This window comes from Astatotilapia calliptera, chromosome 23 (genome assembly GCF_900246225.1).
Source record: "Astatotilapia calliptera chromosome 23, fAstCal1.2, whole genome shotgun sequence".
NCBI classification, from domain to species: domain Eukaryota; kingdom Metazoa; phylum Chordata; class Actinopteri; order Cichliformes; family Cichlidae; genus Astatotilapia; species Astatotilapia calliptera.
In genome coordinates, this window is record NC_039323.1 from 22,127,076 (window position 1) to 22,149,236 (window position 22,161).

The 22,161-nt window shown below is 41.7% G+C and overlaps 1 protein-coding gene across 1 annotated transcript in view; it reads left to right on the top strand.

Moving 5' to 3' along the window:
• The window catches only part of LOC113016400 (receptor tyrosine-protein kinase erbB-4), a 364,753-nt gene that overhangs the window by 239,373 nt on the left and 103,219 nt on the right, over positions 1-22,161 (top strand). The window contains exons 4-9 of the mRNA XM_026159217.1: positions 8,439-8,573; positions 10,836-10,901; positions 13,638-13,756; positions 14,505-14,646; positions 15,360-15,473; positions 18,370-18,496. Coding sequence (XP_026015002.1) covers positions 8,439-8,573; positions 10,836-10,901; positions 13,638-13,756; positions 14,505-14,646; positions 15,360-15,473; positions 18,370-18,496 — 703 coding nt within the window. The remainder of the gene's footprint in view (positions 1-8,438; positions 8,574-10,835; positions 10,902-13,637; positions 13,757-14,504; positions 14,647-15,359; positions 15,474-18,369; positions 18,497-22,161) is intronic.

A 22,161-nucleotide genomic window follows, 5' to 3' on the forward strand; every position in this document is an offset into this window, starting at 1 on the left:
GGAAGACTTTCTTCATGTGCTAACGGCTGTCTAAATGACTCGGGTAAAGTTTGTAGCATGCGTGCTTGTTGTTTTTGTCTGCTTCCACTTGTCTTTGCACTAGGATGATGTCGGCGTAAATGTGCAGTCATATTCATTGTGTTCCCACTAGTGCTGTCAGTGTTAATCAGAAATGACGTTAACGCCACAACACGGCAAATCTCCATTAACGAGCTACCGCGGATCGCCCCGTGTGTGGGGCTGGACGGCCAACACGTTAACGAGCTAACTGCGCTAACGCAGTAGTTCCCACCCATGTAATTGAGCATTGCGTGGCACATCCGACATACTGTTTTACTTTTGTCCATGACGTGCTTACCTTCAGGGTCATACGTCACATGAAAACCAAAGGTCACATCTGAATGAGGGTGGGGGAGGTTCAATTTGCTATGTTGCCACAAGAGCTTAACTTCTGTCTTGCTAGCTAGCGCTGCGCTCAGTGGATCTGCGCTCGACAGTGCAGCCTAGGCGGAGTAGTCGAACGCAGATCCACTGAGCTCTCAACACAGACAGCATCATAAGAAGAAAAGTTGATAAAATAAATGAAAAATTTTGTATTGTTCGATACATATGCGTACCGAACCGAAAGCACTGTATTGAACGGTTCAATATCGATACGAGTATCGTTGCACCCCTAGTTATTTTCTCTTGCATAGTCTAAGCTTAAGGTACTCGCATTCTAAACATACCAAGGAGAGTGCTCTGTGAATCATATCCATAAAACTGCAAACAACATGAATGTCTCTCTGTAGTGGAGAATTTATGGCATTAAAGTATCTAAATTTATAAACAACAATCCGAACAAGTCGGAGACAATGTATTCCACTTGATTTATATGTGAGGGGAAAAAAAATCTCAAGAGGCTTCACAGTGCTCTCCGCATTTCGCTCTCAGTCACTGAGTGATTAATTGGCATTTAAGAGGTAAAGCTGCAGCTTAACTCTCCAGCTCTGCCGCAAATGTGAGGCTTTGTCGACCTGATGCAACTGATCTCCAAGATGCTCTTTGGTGTTGGACAGGAAGTAGTTATTGGGATTTTCTGCATTTATGTAACAAATTTCTCACTTTTGCCTGATTATTTCAGAGGCATTGTTTTCTGAGTGTTTTAAAAGCTTCTGGCTGTGTTCGTGTGTGTGTTTGTAAGACTGTGTGTGTGCTTGACTCACGGAAAAGAGGGCATCCGACTGTGAAAAGAAAGAGTGATCATCTCGATTTCTCTGTTCCCCATGCTCAGCAAGTCAGCCCATCACCGGAGTGAGAAAGTGCTTTTAATGCTGGAGAGGATGGGTGGGTCTGAAGGGGGTGGGTGCAGGGTGGAGGGTGACAAGTACAGAAAGATGATCGTAATACAAAAGGGCAGTGTGGATGGCCCGAATGCACTCAGCTTGAGTTGTGTGATACGTGACACACCCGCCCTCGAGACAAGACAATAACAGCAAATGCATGGACTCATCAACCGAGGACAGATCACTATTACGGACTTATTCATCAGCATAATTAGGGAGAGAAAGAGATGTGGGACAAGTGGCTCGCAGCACTGATGAAAGCTCATCAGCAGGCTCCCTATAGAGCTATGGCCACTGATTGGTGCTGGGGCCATCATTGCCTAGGACCTACTTCAAAATAGAGGCTCTTCGCTCTGCTCAACGACAGTAAAATGAACTTAATTGGCTTGCGAAAAGCAGCTTGGCACAGGGATCATTTTTATATCCCTAACAATCTGAACACTTATTGGCCTGTTCTCTACTATGTAAGTGTTGGATACACAATGCAAATAAATATCTCAGTGAAATCTTAAAATGCTGCTCTTACCTCGAGTTTTTCAAAAACATTTGTTCCTTATTTTAGTTTCTAACTTTGCATAACCGTTCAAGAGTCACAGAAACATTGTCAGGGCACTCCAACTTTATTTTCCTTCCCTCACTAATGTCAGTGACTCACTGCTTCTTAATGTCAGTGATCTGAAAATTAAAGTCAGTGCTGACCCCCGCACCCCACCCTCCCCCACCTCAGAGAAGAGCATAGAAAGCAAACAAAATGTTGAATATAATTATAGAAGCTGGGATGTGAAAAGGTTACTTCCACATCCGCTTCCACAGCATTATGAGGTTTCCTCAAGTGTTCAGCCATTAATTTCAGACCTGTGTTTTTGCCCTTTAATTGGTTAATTTATCAAGTTTAACGACAGCTCCCACACTTGTATTCGTTGTGCAGTTTTGTTTGTGCTCCAGAAAGTTCTCAGTGATAACTGAAGGGATACATATCTATTGATATGTCTGACTTCAATATACCCAGTGGACTGTCATGATAACCTATCGTATAAACTCTAAGGGGAAGAAAAAAGAAACAGCTTATTTACATTATCATTAGAAAGGTCATAAATACAAAATAAATACTACAAAAATCAGTAGTTGCCTGGTGATTTTATTGATTTTGTTTTTTCACATTAAGCAACCCATTGCAAGCAGCTGAAGTGGACACATGGTACCTCAACCTTTGGGCAAACACTTTCAGTCAACAGTCTGTGGCACAGCTATTTCAAAAGCAGCAAGATCAAAACTTAATTGCACACTTTCACAATAATTTTGATCATGCCATAGTCTCCAATGCTATGTAACTCACTGGCATTTTGGCTGTCCCTATCCTGTTTTTCTAAGCTGGATTTCATCTGTAGACAGCATAAAACATGGGTGTAGCTTCCAGGTCTAAAAAGTGAAGCTAAAATGGAAGTGCCTTAAGCATGCATGTTTTTTTAATGGCCACCAGTGGTTGATACCAATAGAGGTTTCATGAGTTACATCATGTGCATCAACTCGATAATGAACCCATCGCGATGTGTATATAAAAATCAGAAAAACAGCTTCATTTAATCAATTTAAATCCTAACATTGTTTCAAAAAGACCCTAAATTGAATAAGCAGAAGAAAATTAATGGATGTTTCAGAAAGAAGGAGGAGTTATGTTCATTGGTTAACAACCTATAATTGACAAATTATTGGCCAACGAATGTGCTGATTCACCATCAGTCCTGCCCTTCTCTTGTCATATCCAGTTTTGAAACACCAAAAAGGCCAAAAGCAGCTTGAGCCTTCAGAGCAGGAGCTGCCCTTCCTGCTTTGGTCAGCTGGAGCTCAACTCATGTGAGAAAGTGGTTTTCATAGTGATTTGGTCATATTTGGACAGGAAGAGAGAACTGCAGAGTTATTAACTAACTCACACTGGCTTACAAGGTTGGATAGGAAGGAACATCTGTAATTTGCACTGATATTGAATGTTAAGTTTAATCAAACCAAATACTGGATCCCTGTCGCTCAAAGCAGTCAAGCTGTAAATAATGCATAACCTTAACCCCTAAAGTAAAATTAGGCATTTTGACAAGTCTGCAAGACTGAGTTTTGGAGCCATTCTTCATTTTCTTCATTTTTCTTAACCCCCCTAAAGTCTCTTCTGACCATAACCCTTAACCCAAGCAGGTGGTTTAAATAAGGCTTACAGTGTGGATATTTAAGTCACTGTTTATCACTTTGAAACAAACCCTCATTTTATTCCTTGAATGCCCGCACTGTTATATTGTTCAGCAACACTTTTTTAGAGCTTGACTGCGCTAAATATGAAGCACCATCCTTTATGATGGAGCATTAGAGGGAGTCAGAAATGTGGGGTTTATGGGACTGAGTGATGGAGAAGAAAGAAAGTAAATGAATTCAATAAAGGTGGTGTCATTAAATTAAGCCATTTATTCCATTTTTCAGTTTTGCATTTGATGGAATTTCTCCAGTGATCTCCTCTTATTCCCCAGCACAGTTCTATATCAAATCTAATCTCTGATTCAGCATGACACTTCGACTTTTGCTATGTGATTCTTTTTTTCTCCATCACAGTGAGGCACTTTATTTCACTGCCAAGAGAGCTGTAGCAAAATGCTGCACCAGAAGCCGTCTTGAACCAAACATGACCTGACCGTATGGCATTAGAGGCCTCAGCGGCCGTATACATGCATAAAACGGCATGACTAGGAAGTGTCACCCAGAGGAGCTGAAGTCTTTTGGTTGAACATATAGACGATCAAAAGGGAGACAGGAGATTTTTTTCTTTTTTGTACCTATTTTAGAGACTGCATAGTAGATCATAGTGTATTTTTCTATGGAGCTGAAATTAAAGAAGTGATGTGGAGCTTTGTGATTGATATGAATATTACTTCATCTCAAATCCTTCCTGCTTTGGTTAGCTGGAGCTCAATTCATGTAAGAAAGTGTCTTTCATAGTCTCCTATAGTAATATCCCACTCATTCAGACATTTTCTTTATCATTACAATGGGTGAAATCTGCTACTAACCAACGTATCTCTTAAAGAATAAGACATTTTATTGCACAATTTACAGATTCATACGTTGTAATTGCTTGGATTGGTTATGCATGTCATGACTGGAAGTTTCTCACTTTTTTTTTTTTACTGTAGAATGATGGTTACATCCAACTTTGACCACTGACCCTTTTGATTGGACTCCCACAAATTGTCATAAGTATAATGTGTCATCAAGACTGCAAGGCAAACAGTGTTAATTAAGGCCACGTTTCAGACCTTTGTCACTGATATCAATGTGAGTTTTGAGTCTGTAGCCCAAGAATGATCAAACTACTGTTTGGTAAATGCATTGATGCAATGTCACCTTGCTAGTCCATTTGAACACTCAGAATTACACACTCTCTAGCATTCATATGCACACTCACTCCAGTGGATGTATTGGGGGCAACCAAGGGTTCACCTTGAACTTTGACACACGAACTGGGTTAGCCAGGGATCGATCTGATGACTTTCCGATTGGTATTGGATAGACTGTACCACCTACCACAGTAATTCTGCAGAATAAGAGTGAGCCGATGTCATTAAAGGTGCTCAGGTGTTGGGAAACTGAAAGACATGCTTCATGTAGGTCATGTGTTATTAACCACATTTCCCTAATGATAATAAAAAGCAAAATGAACCAGGATTTGGTCCACAATCTTAGTCAAGACTTGTCTGAACAACTATTCCATGATTTATCATTGCATTTGCTTAATATGTCCAGTTCATTTCACGACCACCACTGACCGGACCAGTTTTCCTGTATCAAATAAAATATTTCTATATCTAAGATCAAAATGATCAAAGTGAACAGAATTTTTCCGCAGTGTTTTACAAAATGAGTTTGAAGGTGCATACCGCAAAACCAAGGGAAGATGCATGACTAGGGTTCATGGTTGAGTCAGAAATAGTATATAAAAAGAGGAGGGCCTGGGGAGGAGGTGGGTTACAAAGCAGCTTGCAGATGGACAATCACTGTTGTGTAAAGTAATGTTTTCAATGCAGTGTATATGGGTTTCCTGAACTGATTGGGGGGCGATCGTGGCTCAAGAGTTGGGAGTTCGCCTTGTAATCGGAAGGTTGCCGGTTCGAGCCCCGCCTCGAATAGTCTCGGTCGTTGTGTCCTTGGGCAAGACACTTCACCTACCGCATACTGGTGTTGGCCAGAAGGGCCAATATATGGCAGATATGGCAGCCTCGCCCCACAGGGCAGCTGTGGCTACAACTGTAGCTTGCCTCTACCAGTGTGTGAATGTGTGTGTGAATGGGTGGATGACTGGGTGTGTAAAGCGCTTTGGGGTCCCTAGGGGGGACTAGTAAAAGCGCTATACAAATACAGGCCATTTACCATTGTGTGGAAAGGGTATTAAGTGAATCGGGAACCTCAGGAATTCGCATGATAAGGTGGGGCCAGGTTTCACAATGAACACACCCGAAACTCTGGCTGATTGGGACCCACACCCAGTTTCACACCTTGGCTCAGGCGATTAGAGGATCATCAGGGGGTCCTTTTGTCCCTCTGTGGGGGGTTACTCCCACTAGGTTTATATCTGGGACTCTCCACCATTTGACCTTAGAACTGAAGAAGCTTCTCGGATGAGAGGTGAAACGTCTTCAGGCAACTTAAAGAAGTCCAGACGCTTTTCTTTGCAAGCTCCTTTGACTACGATGACCTGGATGACTGAGAACCTTCACAGACAGGTATTAAGTGAACCATTGTCTGATGTGGGTTGAGTAGGAAGGTACATCTGTAGATCAGATGAGATTGCTTAATGTGCAACATGTTTCCAGAGATTCATATATTCTGTCAAGTCTTTCTTTTCCAATTTCTTGCAATTGAACGATGGCCCCATGCTTGAAAACAGATTATAAATAAATGTAATTAAAGGAAAATTAGCTGAACCTTGCTTGTTTGTGCTTCACAACATTTACACAGCATTAAGAGTGCTTTATGTGCCTGTCAAACACACTGCACAAAACCTGCTTTTTAGTGTGTCGGCCTTTATTTACAATGCCGAACCAATACTATGTCTTTTTTCAGTTACTGGACAAAAAAGCCTTCAAAAGCTTTTCAAGGTGTTACCCTAGCATAGCACACCATTATAAATCCTCACTTGCAGCTGCAAAATATGAGAGGCAACATCTGCTGAGTCTGTAGTTTGACATAAACTAAAACATCCTTCAGAAACTTCAAGGCTTTACAGTGTTTTTATCTCATAGGCAAGACACGTAACAATCCAGCGAGGGATGCTCACTTCTAGCCAGTTGTAAAAAGAGGTCATTTTCAAGCAAAGTAGGGCCCTCACCCAGTCGTGGTGGAAAGATGCCTGACACAAGCAAATGTCCGATGAGCCTGTGTGTGTGTAAAACCTATAATCTTGACCTGTTACGTGCTCCCTGATGACCTTGTCTATGTGCACAGTATGTCTGAACTAATGGGTTGTTTGTTCAAGGATCTTTAGAGGCGTGAAGCGGCTCAACAACAAAGCCCTCTATCACATGAAGGAGACTTAAGGGAAAACACGAAATGCACATATGGACACATCTGCCGTCTGAAAAATAATTAATTGGGGTTCGGTAACGGATGGCCGTTCATTTCACAGCTATTTTTGAATGCTATCAAAGCATGCTGATGGTGCAGTCCATGTGCTATTTGTACAAGCTTCTTCTTCCTTTTTTTTTTCTCTCCAGCCGCCATCCATGAATGTTAAACACGCCCAGATAAATCGTCCATTGTGACGGGAACATGATTACATGAAGCTGCGGCTGTAGGCCATTCAGCAGGCAGACAGAGCGCCATGTCACCTCTAAGAGAGCTTTGAATAAATGTCCCCGTCTCCACCAAGGCCCACTTCTTTAATCAGGGTGTCGGATGGTAATGATTAGCTTCCTGTGTGTGTGTGTGTGTGTGTGTGTGTGTGTGTGTGTGTGTGTGTGTGTGTGTGTGTGTGTGTGTGTGTGTGTGTGTGTGTGTGTGTGTGCTTCTCAGCAGTCGAATCATAAGCGCACGGCGTTAATAATCTGCCTGGAGAGACAATGCCCTTCTTTACCTTCAGCTAATCCAGCCCTAATCTGAAGCACATTGTTGCTTCTTTTTTCATTATTAAATTTCATTTATTTTGACAAGTACTTTCATGGAATCATATTCAAGGAGAAGGAGATGCAAGATGATTGTATCTAAATCCCCCAAATAGGTTAAATTATATAGTCTGCTGGTATCCCAGAGAGAAAGAAACACAGATGGGGGCTGTTTTTTCCCTTCTGCTTTGGGTCACAACTCAGGAGGGGGGGATTACTGCAGCATCATTTCATTCAGTCTCTATATCCAAAACCTGGATTAGTAACAGGGAGAGGGATTAGAATGTATTATCACTATCCATGCCCAGGCATCTGTTAAGGGCACTGGTCCTTGAAAGGAAACATATTTTTGCTATTAAGCAAATGCTGGTTGAAGTGCCTGCCTTTGTCTTTGGTGTGTTGGCTCTCACTGTGGAGTAGGTCACGAAAAGCTCCAGTTCCAGTTATTTTCTATGAGACAGTTTGATTGTTTGGGCCGCTTAGGAGTCTTGAAGTTAATAATTCAACAATAAAAAGAAAAAAGTTTCAAGATTTAAGTGCATCTAAACTCCGAAGCTATGCGCTTTCTCTGCTCCAGTTTTAATTAACACAACAAGTATCATGTCTACCTGTGACATTCAAACTCATTAACTCTGAAGATAAATGAAATTACTTAATAATACTCAGCGCATAATTAGGAAATCAGACTGGCGTATAGTAGGAGTTTCTTTAAAATCCATTTGCTTATTTTTATGAGGTACTTTCTATACAAATATCTTTGGACTTGGCATAGAATATCTGTGTGCATTTGTCAATAGCATTTATCGTCATGCTCAGATGCGCTTCAGGGAACAGCATATGCAGCGTGGTACTTTGAGACAAAGAGAAGAGTTAACCTTGAAGTATTGATTTTCTGCCATCGTGCACATGTACTCTATATCCACGGCTATGTGCTCATTTGTCTCTTTCTCTCTCCTTTCTGTTTTTCCTTGTGCAGAGATACTGAATGGGGGCGTTTATGTTGACCAGAACAAATTCCTGTGTCACGCAGACACCATCCATTGGCGTGACATTATCAAGAACCCCCAAGCTGAGCTGCTGGTGGTGCCGTCCAACAACAGCAACAATGGATGTGAGTACAGAGTGAGGGTGCAAACCGGTAGAACCAGTAGTTTTTGATTAGATTAACCTTCTGACCTCTAAGTCACTGGTGATGCCCCCAAGCAATGAACACTTAAGTTCTTGTTTTAAAGAAGAGGTCAATGGGATTTTATAGGCTAAAAGCACCCCGGTAGACCTGAAGTGGATAAATAGAAGAAGATGGATGAATGAAGGATGGAGGTTTCGGAACAAACCGGCAAGAAGCTATTAATCCACATAGCCAAAAGTATACATACAGACTCAAATATATACTTAAATCTTTTAAAAGTTTGGTGTTGAAAGTTCAATAATGTCTTTTAACTCAACAATACCAAGCCCTGTAAACTTCTCATTAGTGATCATGATAGACTACAACTGGTAGTTTCTCTTTGCCAGCATAAAAAAGGTTTGTTTGACAGCACTAATGGGGTTAAACACTATTCAAAGCAATGGGAAAGTCCAATGAATTCAGTGAAGCTCTAATAAGAATAATAGGAGATTTTCACAGCTTTGGAAGGTCTCTACCCGCCATTTCTAAACAACTGCAGTTTCCAAAATCATACAGTCATTAAATATGTGTCATTCCACCCTGGAAATAGAACAAAATTACCATGACATTCATGCCCATGATGAGTGGATGTAACCTTCTGATCACAACTGTATATACGTCATATACAGGTTTAATATGACAGAAATACTTCATCTCTGGCCCTGAAACCACATCCACAGCTGTTCAAACCTTCTGTTTGCATGGGGCAGCCAATTATAAGAAAGCTGGCTTAAGGAAAAGTTAAAGGAATGAAATAGGACTGTTTCAAGCAGTAAATGAACTAACAGGCAGTTGCACTAAGGCCCAGTATAAGATACCTAAGGTTCATTTTAACTGTGAATCATGCAAAGCTTCTCTACTAGAGTCCAACAATAAAAATGTGGAGCAAGATATGAATGTAATAGGTGCCCTTTAAAGTATCGTCAGTGAAATGTTAAAGTGGCACATTCCAACATACTGTAGAAACACACACACACACACACACATCCAGCAGCAATCACGCCCTATCCTCATTCTGTTTGCCTGGCGGTCATTTGGAAGCAAAATCACATAGTGTTAGATCAGCGCGTGAACCTTCCTATTGTAGTGGTATGTTAACGACTTTGCAGCAAGGCCCATGGAGCTGCTGTCTGCTGTGGTCTTTTTAAATCTCAGTGAATCTGACAGCTGGTTTGAAGCTGCCCACTTCCCTTGTTACCCAACCGCCTCACCCCCTTTGTGGTCCCGGCTGTCCCTCAGCTCCCTCTGCTTTGGCCATAACAGGCGTCAGTATCCGGCGGACATTCTGTCAGAGGAACTGGCTGCTAAAGACAACTCTTTCAAACTTTTCTGCGCATTTATGGGCAAGCCTTTTGCTCATTTTGAGGGATGGAAAGCAGTTTCTTCAGGGTCTCTGTATCAAAACGTGTCAGGGTGAACAATGGGGACAGCTGTGGCGCCGAGTGGTAGCAAAGACATAGACAATGGGGCAAATGAAAAGGCGTTATGACCTTTTTTTTACACTTTGCAGAATGAACAGAATACAATCTGACTAGCATGAGCAGGGATCAGGACATCATGCAAAGCCTGTTTCTAGACAATAAAGGTTGGGGAAGACACTGTACAAGTACAATGTGCGTGAAACGTTGCTATTTTGTTGATGAGATGCCACTGATGTAGGAGGAAGGGGATGAAAAGAAACAACGAACAGAGGAGGTGGGCCAAAAATGACAAGAGAGTTTGTGGGAGTGGAGGTTGCCAAATTGAGGCCCTTTGCCAAGTTGTAGTTAGTATTTAACATTAACAACCCCACAGTGGGAGTGGTTGAAGGGGCCGGGTGACAATCTGCCTCACTATTCCACTTACTCTGTAATTAACCCATAGTCAATTAAGTCTTGATGATGGGCCATGGGCAGATGAAGGCTGTGAATGCTCTGTCAGGTCCCACTTTGCCTGCTAGCTCTTGACGGAAGGGAGAAGAAGCCTGTCTTTCATGCTCATGTTTCTCACAGGCCATGAGTCGCCAGTGACTTGAAATCTATTGTTGGATGAGCGGAGGAGATTCGACAGTTCTGTCACTGTCATTAGTCAAGCAGTTTTAAGGGCATGCACGAGCGAACGATTAGGTGTTTGATGTGTGTGGGGGCAGTGTCTTTAATGTGTGTTTGTGTCAAAACTACGTCTGAAGTTTGCAGAGAGTTCTCTGATGTACGGTGTCTTTTGCAGGCAGACGCTGTCATCGCTCATGTAACGGACGCTGCTGGGGCCATCAGGAGGACCAGTGTCAAACTTGTGAGTGCACTATCGCAGTCCCACCTCAAAACGCTGATTCACACGTGATGTAATGTATTGCTTTCCTGGTATAAAATTAAAAATTATTTCCTATTGCCCTTTACTGATATCACATGCATGTGTAGCTTTACTTCTTTGCGGATAAGGCCAACTAAAGTCCACATTAGGTGTTGGGTAGTTTAATGTCAATCAGAAGACTTTTACCCTGCAAATAAGGGGTGGATCAACTTGGCCAACAATCCCTGAACTTGCTGGTTAGACAAACATCATCCTTTGGGCTGGAAAACTTTTTCACAATAATTACTTATATTGAAAGCTCAATTTTCCATTTGTCTATGGTGCCAAGTTATAAATCCCACTCTGATAACACAACTCCAAAGCTACACCCTTTATTGTAAAGGTAACACTGTGGACCAGTGCTACATGTATTGAAGTTAAGAGTGGTGTCAAATAGCTATGCACAGAGAGAGACAGTCATGTGAAAAAGAACGTTTTCACATTACGTGGCCCTCTGGGGTACATCTCATGATTCAGGAGCTCGCAGAACCACCTTTAGCTGCAGTAACTTGAAGTAATACTTTTCTGTATGACTTTATCAGTCTCATCATTTTGGATGAATTGTGACCCACTCTTCTCTACAATGTTGCTTCAGTTCAGTTCACGGGGCCGTTGCAGCACCTTAGTTTTTATCTTTTTCAGCCATTCTGTTGTAAATTTGCTGCCTTGCTTTGGGTCATTCTCCCGTTATATGAGCCAGTTTGAAGTAAATTTAAGTTGTTGGACTCACATTTGACTCAAGAGTACTTTGGTAGTACATGGTGGATTCAATGACTTTAAGGTGCCCAGGTCCTGTGGCTGCAAAATAAGCCTGAATCATTACCCCACCATCAATCAGCTGATATGTGTTTGTGCTGATATGCTATATTTGGTTTTGTGTGTCATGACCAAACATCTCCATTTTGCTATCGTCTGTGCGAAGGACATTGTTCCAGAAGTCTTGTAGTTTGTTCACTTGCAACTTTGCACTTAGCTTTACTGCTATGTTGTTGTTTTTTTTAGAAAGCAGAGGCTTTCTCCTGAAAATGCTTCCAAACAAGTCTTTTTCTAGTTGTACTCTTATGAACTTGAACATTTTAGATGTTAACTGAGCCCTTTAGTGAACCAAGTTTCATCATGGTAATGGTGTTTTAGATGTGCCTATATGTATAGACAGTCTAGTGTTATGCCAGTAAGCTATGCTAACCAACCTACGACTCATTTGCCTAGCATAAGTCATTTCATTTAAAAAGAAAAAAAAAGTACAACCCACACAAACAATAATTCATTTTACAACTGAAAAAGTTTTTCAAAATCTATTTATGCAAAGTGCAATAGCAGAACTCAACATAAACACTGAGAAGTAGGCTAATGAAATTCTTTTAAATCACTTATTAGTTTAAGGCCAAGTGACCCCTTGTTTTTACTGACTGGCAGGAGAAAATTAATGATACTGTACAATCTGCTTTAAAATAATCTGTAATCTCCAGTAATCTGCTTTGGGATAGATTTGCTTTTTAAGCTTCATGAGGACTATCCTATTTTTTTCTTTTTCTTCTCATTTTTATTAAAGTTGGACACCAAGCTTATAGCCAATATCTAGAAAATGTATTATTAATTATAGGTAGGAAATAACTGTTCATCACCGTGTAGCAATACTTGGCACATAACAAATAAAAGGAAAAAAATGAGATACCAAAGGAAGGAGTTTAACTAGAGAAATGTTTGTCGTTCATATAATTACAGGATGTTCCCCTCATGGAAAGACTTACAGAGGCTCTGGCTTGTTTTTCTTAAACTAACAGTCTAATAGATTACAGAGGCTTGGGTTTTTTTTCCACTACTGCATCATTATGTTCGCAACTCAGCACAGAGTGAGCACAGCAGTTTTTAATGCCTGGGCTTCAAGCTCCTGCTGACTCTCTGGCTGGTCTATATCCTTCTTTATCAATACAGTGTGGGAGACTGTCCTTTATCAGAAATGTTGGCTGATGAAATGGGGACAAGCCACACATTACTAATGATACTTACACAGCTCCCGTTAAACTAGTTGAAATAAAATACAGAGAAGAAACTGGAATGGCAGTAAATATTTCACTGGTTACTGCAAAAGTTGGCATATCAGCGAGTAAAGCCAGGCTTTCTGGGAATCAGAACAGTTGGACGGCGTCTTTGGCCAATTGACTCGCTTGGCTGAAAGCACCCATTGTATAAACACTGATATGGCGAATCTGTGAGATTCAGTTAATTTTTTCCAAACTTTATGTATCTAGGGAAAACCAACTGGGTTTCCACAAGCAAAGCTCCCCCTTAGATTCATTCCTGGACGCTGTCAAACACTATTTTCAGCTGTTCGGTCTCTGAGCTGAAGCTTCGGAGCAGTTAGAGGAGAAGAGTCCTCTTCAAGGGTTTCCAAGGAGGTTCTTGAGACAGAAGACAGTGCTTCATGTTTTTAAAGTACGTCTGTGCTTTCTAGGCAGTGACTCTGTGGTCGCAAACCAACTTGGCTGACCTTTAGGTTGCTGAAGCCCCAAATTTCTTCCTGCCTACATGCGACTGTGAGCAGTTGTGACTAGAGAGGAAGGTTGAGCGTGGTGGTATTGTCTCTCTTTATGAGTGTGAATGTATGTAGATGTGTGTGCGTGTCTGTGTGTGTGTGTGCCAGACCTTTAAAATTCAGTCTTTCCACTTCCGTTGCAGTGACAAAAACGGTGTGTGCAGAGCAGTGTGACGGTCGATGCTTCGGGCCTTACGTCAGCGACTGCTGCCATCGCGAATGCGCCGGCGGCTGCTCCGGCCCCAAGGACACGGACTGCTTTGTACGTCACACACACACACACACACACACACACACACACACACACACACACACACACACACACACACACACACTTTCTCACTCTTTAACTCTCTTTACTTCTTTTATTTCTGCCTTCAACACACACGTACAGTGACCAAAAAAGAAAGAAAGAAAATCATCCTATCTACACTCATCCTTCTTCCCATTCCACATCTTTTGTCCAACATCTGTTTGCCATCCTCCCCGCCCGAAAATGATCCACTTTGTTTACCTGCTGATAAATTGTTTGTCATTTTATGGTGCTGTAAACATCTTCCACAGCGGCGCTCTTTAAAGGACAAATTGGGGATTCTGTGTCATAATTAATATCCCTTTTATCACCTCAAGTTCTACCTTTTTCCTCAAACTGGTGCATGACTTCCCTGCACATGCTGACAGGGATGATATTGTAGTTGTAATTCACAGAAAGGCTCATCCAATTCAATTACTGCTGTTTCCGCCTGTGGCCACAGACGACAAATCACTTAAGAGGTTTATGGGAAAACATTTCACCATTTACATCATGGCTGTGGATCAATGGCTCCAATTTTTCTCCCATTTGGTGTTCAAAGAGACAAAGGAGGGCCGCATGATTCGCATGTCGCAATCCCACGTAAAAATGAAATGCTGCTGTAATACTCTTTCGCTCATGGTGACTTATGCAGGAAAATCACAGCCCTCCCCATTTGCCTTCAACCTAGCTCACTGCGGTTGTATTCCCTCTGCAGGCTTGCACCAATTTCAACGACAGCGGGGCCTGCGTGACCCAGTGCCCTCAGCCCTTTGTGTACAACCCGACGTCCTTCCAGTTAGAGCACAACCCCAGGGCGAAATACACCTATGGAGCCTTCTGTGTCAAGAAATGTCCACGTAAGTCTGCACCTAGTTCTCAGCGAACGCAGTGGACATCCAAGCAGCTGCAAAATGATCTGGTGTGTGTGCCATTACACAACGCTACGCCGCAATAACATAGATGCTGATAATAACGCTCGTAAATAAGTCTTTGTTTTTTGTTTTTTAGAATCTGTGCTGGCGTCTGTTGATGAGTCATTTATCCCCTGTCAATCCTGAAATTGGACCCCAGGCAATTATTTCAAGTCAAGATAGATTACTCAAACATAAATCAAACATAAATAAAGTGTGTATCTCAATCAGCTAGTTGCTATGCCATCTGCTTCAGCTTCTGGCAGCTGAAAAAGCTTAGCTCGTTCTGTCATGGATGTGCAGTTATGGTAGTGAAATATTTCAGCGAACGTGCATTAAAATTTGAGTGACATGAAGAGACTGCATGTTCGACTTCTACTGATCATCAGATGATCATACCACAGTATGGCTTTCCTGTTTCTGCAACCAAGTACTTAGCTAATTCATTACTGTTTCTCATTGATATAGACCATTAGTTTTGATCATTACACAAATGTGATTAAAATACAATCAGTTTCATACAATTAGAGGGGTCCTTCCAGGAATGTGCTTTGATTTTTATAGTATTATATTTCAAATTTACTGTAGGGGGTTGTATGCGGTATGCTAAAAGACTGGTGAAGTCCTCTAATTCAGATTTTTGCTGCTTTTTCTATCAGATAACTTTGTCGTGGACCACAGCTCCTGTGTGAGAGCATGTCCCAGCAACAAGATGGAAGTGGAGGAGAACCGGATTAAAATGTGCATCCCTTGCACAGACATCTGTCCAAAAGGTAAACCCAAGCAGCGATTTCTGAAAATAAAGTGCGAAATATATAGTTCCTTCAGTCAACTTGTGCTGAATGTCATATTAAAGTGTTTCATGCCTGTTAAACACGGTGGACCAGTTCTGTGAGTCAAACTACTGAAGTAGAAGCCTAGCATACACCTAGCAGGGAAGTTACTAATTAAACAAAATGAAACTTAAACCTAAAGGAAATACATAAACAGGAAAGTTACAAAACAATTTGCATTGCCTTTTGGAGACAAAAGTGCTAACATTAGCTTATAGCTTAGCAAACCACCCTCTGGCTCTAAAAAAACAAGGTAGCAAAAGCTGCAATTCTAAAGTTATAGGTATAAAGCATATACAAATCTGTGGATAAACCAGGTGATTTCAGCAAGAATATCTTTAATTTCCTGTATGGAGAAACACAAGAGGGACCATAGAGTAAATAATGACAGAGCAAGATCTGACCTACACAGTCATTTTCAGTCAAAACAGAAGCTAGAGCAGCTGTTCGTCATAAATTCTCTATGCACTTGTAATGCAAGATTTTTCAGCTTTTGTTGTGCAAAGCGACCACAGTTAATTGCTCAAAAGCTTATTCTGTAATAGGTTCAGGTCTATGATTTGTCAACTGTTCCCCCAATCAGTCGCCAGAAGTAAAAAAATAATAACCATATTTCTATCCCAAGGGAAAAATTCCCCAATCAAGTAGTTGCTTGAGATTGGCAGTTGCTATGAAACTGATTGCTAATGTCCCAATCATGAAGCCATAGAGACCAGTCAGTGATGCAACCACACTGAAAACCACTAGCAAAATGCTGCGATTGCTCATAGTTTCAATGGAAGATGCAAACTTGTCTGCAAACACTCACCAACTACTCTCTCAGCAGCAGTGAAACTATGAAAACTGATCCAAACCAGAAAATGAGAACATTTGTCTTCAAAGTAAAAGTTGTGGCTTTAGCAATGTGTTGATGGCAGCAGGGAAACACAACTTTTACTGTGACCTCAGAGGGTTTCCATTTACTTGTGGGGATCTCGTTTTGCTCATGCTTGGACAGCAGTTGGACAGTTTTTATATATAATGCTGCAACTTCCACGCAAACTATGGTCAACTGCAGCAATCTGCTTTCAACAAAGGTGATCCCAAGGAGGACTTTGGTTTCGCACCCTCCAACAACCACACACCAAGCCATCAAGGAGTGCACCAACTGGTCTCTAAGCCTGTGTGACTGAGACCTAAGATGGATGTTTGAAAAGTGTGGCCAAGGTATATTTCTGTCTCATGGTTTCTCATGGTTTCATATTAATTGACACTTGGAGTAACTCATAAGTCACCCTGGGGTGTTTTATTGCCCGTTGGCCTGGGTAGTTTTGGTTTAGGCTGTCAAATTTGTGCTGTTGAATGGATAAACCATGAAAATGAGCAGATTTTTATCTATTTATTATGATAGCATAACAATAATGTACAGGTATAATGTGCAAATCAAACAAAGTGAAGTGATAATCCAGTTTGATTCTCATTTTTCCCCCTGCTTCTACGGCTACCAGGCTCACTGCACTGCATTTACTGTATGTACAAGAGCTTATGCAGTTAAAACATTTTAATCTAATAGCTTTATGCTAACAGTGATGATACCAAATCGACACGAGCCCAGAGGAATCACTTAAAAAGCTTTATATAAGAAATGTAATTAATTTTCACGGGAGGCAGCTTAGCTTTTTTTTATGTTACCGTGAATGTACTTACAGCTCAGATATTGATTCCAGCGACCCTTCCAAAATCAACATCTTCTTTCCTGTATGAGCCACGCCGTGCAGTGCTCACATCTGTAACATTCTCAGCAATGCAGTAAACTTTATCTCATTTTATTAATGAAGTCTTCTCTAAACCTTCCATATTGTTGATTTCAAACATTAATAGTTAGGTCCTAACGCAAAATTAATCTCTGCGCATTTCATTAAAGGGGCTTTGGCTACATGACACTCATTTTCTCTTATCACTGCAATGTGTATCCAGTGCATACTCATTACATCCTGTTGGAAGTTAAATATGGCATAAATGAAGGTCACGTGTTTGATCCCCACAACAGTCGACATGGTAATTAACACAAAATAGTCTCATAATGAGAAACTGCTCCTACCTGCTCAGTAATTACAAGTCATTTTGCTGGAAGACCGTCTGCTAAATGCCTAAAATGGCTAATGTGAAATTAAACAGCATTACTTCAGTTCAATACAGAGGATTAGCCCCGTCATCACATTGTTCTCACAAAGGTAACTGATCTGACCTCTCTCTTACGGAGGCAAGGCAACAGTGTTTTTCTTCAGGTTCCATGTATGGGCTGTGGCATCCATTGATTGGCTAATCCCTTGATTACATCGTCACATAGCAGGGAGGGGTTAATGAGGGATAGCCCAAAGAACTGTGGGAAATGATAACAAATTAACATTTCAGATATCGCGTTGGCTGGTATAAATCACTATCAAAAACTGGTTACACCACTTAATGCCAGCCTTATTCATCATCCCCTCCGCCTCTGTCAGAAATACTTGGCTCACACTAGACCGCAAGTCTAATTAATGCAGATGTAATGAATTCATTATAGGGAGGAATTGGCTGTGGATTGGCCCATGCTTTCATCAAAGGAATTCCAATGCATGGAGAGGGGCCATGGCCTTTCATGCACACCCAAAAGCAGGACCATATTTTCATAAAAGAGTATGAAACATTACAGTGACAAATGGCCAGTGGTCATTTCTCAAAATTAGGCCTTTGCAATATACAGGGACTTCAGATATGCATTAAAGTAGGTAAATTCTCCATTGCTAAAGCAGCTAAAATGGTCATTTAAGTAGTATTTTTAACTAATTGTGTGTTTCGATGTTTGTTGTTTCAGTGTGTGACGGTATAGGAACAGGAAGCCTGCAGTCAGCTCAAACAGTGGACGCCAGCAATATTGATAAATTTGTCAACTGCACCAAAATCAATGGCAACCTCATCTTTCTCATTACTGGCATTAAAGGGTGAGTGCCACTCACACTCAGTGATTTCACACAAGTTTTTGTTAAGCATATTTGATGGAGCACACACAAAAAAAAGATTTGTTTTTACTTTTTTATGTGTCATACAATTTCAGAACTTCTAGATTAACATGCACAAACAAATTTTATCTGTCTATGTGGTTTTTTTCTATGATTTTTTTAAAAACTAGAAGGTGTCAAACTGTACATTCTTTGAATTACTGAGGTTTGATAATCAGTTTTTCTTTTCTGGGAAATTCATCTGCTTTGGCAAAAAAGTAACTGCCATACAGAACAAGAAGTTTGGATCCAGATGTCTTCTGGCATCCCCATTGTCCCCACTGATGACCTTGGTGATGGAATGGGTTGGACTGATACTTATATAGTGCTTTTCCACTCAGAGCACTTTCAATAAGCATCATTCACCCAGCCACACAAGTTCATGCAAGTGCTTTTTTTCCATGCCTACGCACTTTTGACCTAGCATTCACTTGCTCATACTCCTTTCGATGTATTGGGGATTCAGTGTCTTGCTCTGAAATACAGGTTGGAAGAGTCAAGGTTTTTAGCAGATGACCTGCTCCACCTTCTGAACCACGGCCGGCCCCAATACCCATTGGGTTCTTAAATTGGGTGCGGTGAAGATGGTGTCTAGTACACAGTTTGGTCTACTGACGAGTCATATAGATGCTTTAAAGCGCTTGAGCTGAAGGCAACTAGGGATTCTTGAAGACATTTTACTTCACGTGTTAAGCGTTATTAGCTGAAAAAGAATGGACAAGAGTTGAAATGTCTTCAAGAGCCTAAAAGAAGTCCAGTTGTCTTGGACTCAAGCACTTTATCTCACACTCATATACACACACGCAGACACACACACATCTCCATTGCACTGTATCGTCCTGTTCTGTCTATTGTTGCACTGTCTTGTCTTGTTCATTTTTGCTGTTTTTATATATTGCACTTTGCATAGGCCTGTGTTTGTCCGTTCAAATTCAAATTCAAATTCAAATTCAAATTTTATTTGTCACGTACACAGTCATACACAGTACGATATGTAGTGAAATGCTTGGACAACTGCTCGTGACCTAAAGAAAACAAAAAAGGAAAAGGCTATGAATAAGATAGGAAATAAATATGAAAAAATAAAAAGGGTAAATTTAACTAGGAAGGAATAAAATATAAATTAAGGTTAAAAATGAAATAACTGTACAACACAAATTAGAATGAAGGGTAAATTTAACTGGGAAGAATAAGATAAAATATATAAATTAAAGTTGAAAATAAAATAACTGTACAACAAAATACACAATATAGAACTATATAAGAATGTATGAAGAAATCTAAATATAAATAAATATATACACAATAACAGCAGCTGTACAAGTATTAACCGGAAATGAAGAATATAGTGACCAGTGTTGTGCAAAAACAAAGTCCCGAAAGTCCAGTGTGTGTGTAAGAACCATATGTGTGGGTCAGTACTGTGTGGTGGTGTGATTGAGAGACCGTATCGCCTGCGGGAAGAAGCTCCTCCTCAGTCTCTCTGTGTTGGTCTTCAGGGAGCGGAATCGCTTTCCTGACCTCAACAGAGAGAACAGTCTGTTGTTGGGATGGCTGAGGTCCTTCACGATCTTCCTGGCCTTGGTCCAGCACCGCCTGCTGTAGATTGAGTGCAGGTCAGGGAGCTCGGAGCGGATGGTGCGCTCAGCTGACCGCACAACCCTCTGTAGAGCTCGTCTGTCCTGCATGGTGCTGTTCCCGAACCAGGTTAAGATGTTTCCCGTCAGGATGCTCTCTATGGTGCACGAGTAAAAGTTCCTGAGCACCTTGGAGGGCAGTTGGAAGTCTCTCAAGCGTCTGAGGTGGTAGAGATGCTGTCGGGCCTTTTTCACCACGGTGTTGATGTGACAGGACCATGACAGGTCCTGCGTGATGTGAACTCCGAGGTATTTGAAGCTGTCCACTCTCTCCACTGGGCACTCGTTGATGACGGGGGTCTGGTAGTTCCTCTCCTGCTTAGTGCTGAAGTCCACTATCAGCTCCTTTGTCTTACTGACGTTTAGAAGGAGGTTGTTCCTCTGGCACCAGTTCTCCAGATTCCTAATCTCCTTCAGGTAGGCCGTCTCGTTGTTATCAGAGATCAGGCCCACCACGACGGTGTCGTCAGCAAACTTGATGATGGTGGTGGAGCTGGTAGTGGCCACACAGTCATATGTGTACAAAGAGTACAGCAGGGGGCTCAGAACACACCCCTGGGGGGCTCCAGTGCTGAGAGTGGTGGAGGCTGAGACATGTCCGCCCATCCTTACTGCCTGTGGTCTGCCAGTTAGGAAGTTGGAGATCCACTGACACATAGATGAGCTGAGTCCCAGATGCTCCAGCTTGGTGGTGAGTGTGGAGGGAATTATGGTGTTAAATGCAGAGCTGTAGTCTATGAAGAGCATTTTAACATAATTCCCCCTTCTAGTGTCCAAGTGAGTGAGTGATGTGTGGAGGAGATGAGAGATGGCATCGTCTGTGGAACGATTTGGACGGTAAGCGAACTGTAGTGGGTCCAGTGTGTCTGGTAGTGAAGAAATGATGAAGTCTCTGACCAGGCGTTCAAAGCACTTCATCACTACTGAGGTGAGGGCTACAGGGCGATAGTCATTGAGAGAAGCAGGGTGGGGTTTCTTCGGGACAGGAACAATGATGGACTCTTTGAAGCATGTGGGGATCACCGACTGAGATAAAGAGATGTTGAATATCTCAGTGAACACAGGAGCTAGCTGGTATGCGCAGTCTCTTAGGATACGACCTGGGATGCCGTCTGGTCCTGCTGCTTTCCTGGTGTTCACTCTCTTGAAGGCTCTCCTTACTTCATGCTCGGAGATGACGAGCACGTTTCCGGTGCTGGCAGTATCTTCCTGTCTGCAGCCGTTAGCGCCGCTAACACTAGCATTGTTGGAGACCTTAGCTGCAGCCTCGAAGCGAGCATAGAAAGTGTTCAGCTCGTCTGCCAGAGTCACGGCCGCGTTCGTCATACCGGTTGTTGGTGCTTTATAGTCCGTTATTGTCCTTAGTCCCCGCCACAGGCTCCTAGAGTCACTCTGTTGGAGTTGTAACTCTAGTTTCCTCCCGTAGCGCTGCTTCGCCTCTTTCACCGCCCTCTGCACGTTATATGTCATATGTAGCACCAGGGTCTCAGAGGAACGCTGTCTCATTTCACTCTGTACTGTGCCACTGTACATGGTTGAAATGACTATAAAAGCCACTTGAACTTGAACTTTAGCTCATCATACTGAGTGACTGAGACTCTGTACAGACATACTGTACTTTTGCCTTCAAGTCGATCCCTACAAGTGACCACATTCTAGTTATGCATAGTTAATAAACCCACTGTTGGGGTACTATGTAGGAGCAGCAATATGTGCAGTTTTACTGAAGGACAACATAGGCTTCACTACATGGATGAAAACTTTACACACAAAACCACTGCACATGGAGAAAAAAAGAGAGCAGTGAAGGTCAGGGAGCGCTCTTACCCTGTCAGATACTCTTAACAGCATCCTGAGGACAGAATGATTATAAATCATAATTTGGCTATCGGCTTTAGTTGGCTTAAAAACCTTAATGAAACGTTCATTTATAAAGCCTTGCTTTAGCAACATAGACTTATTATGCTTTAT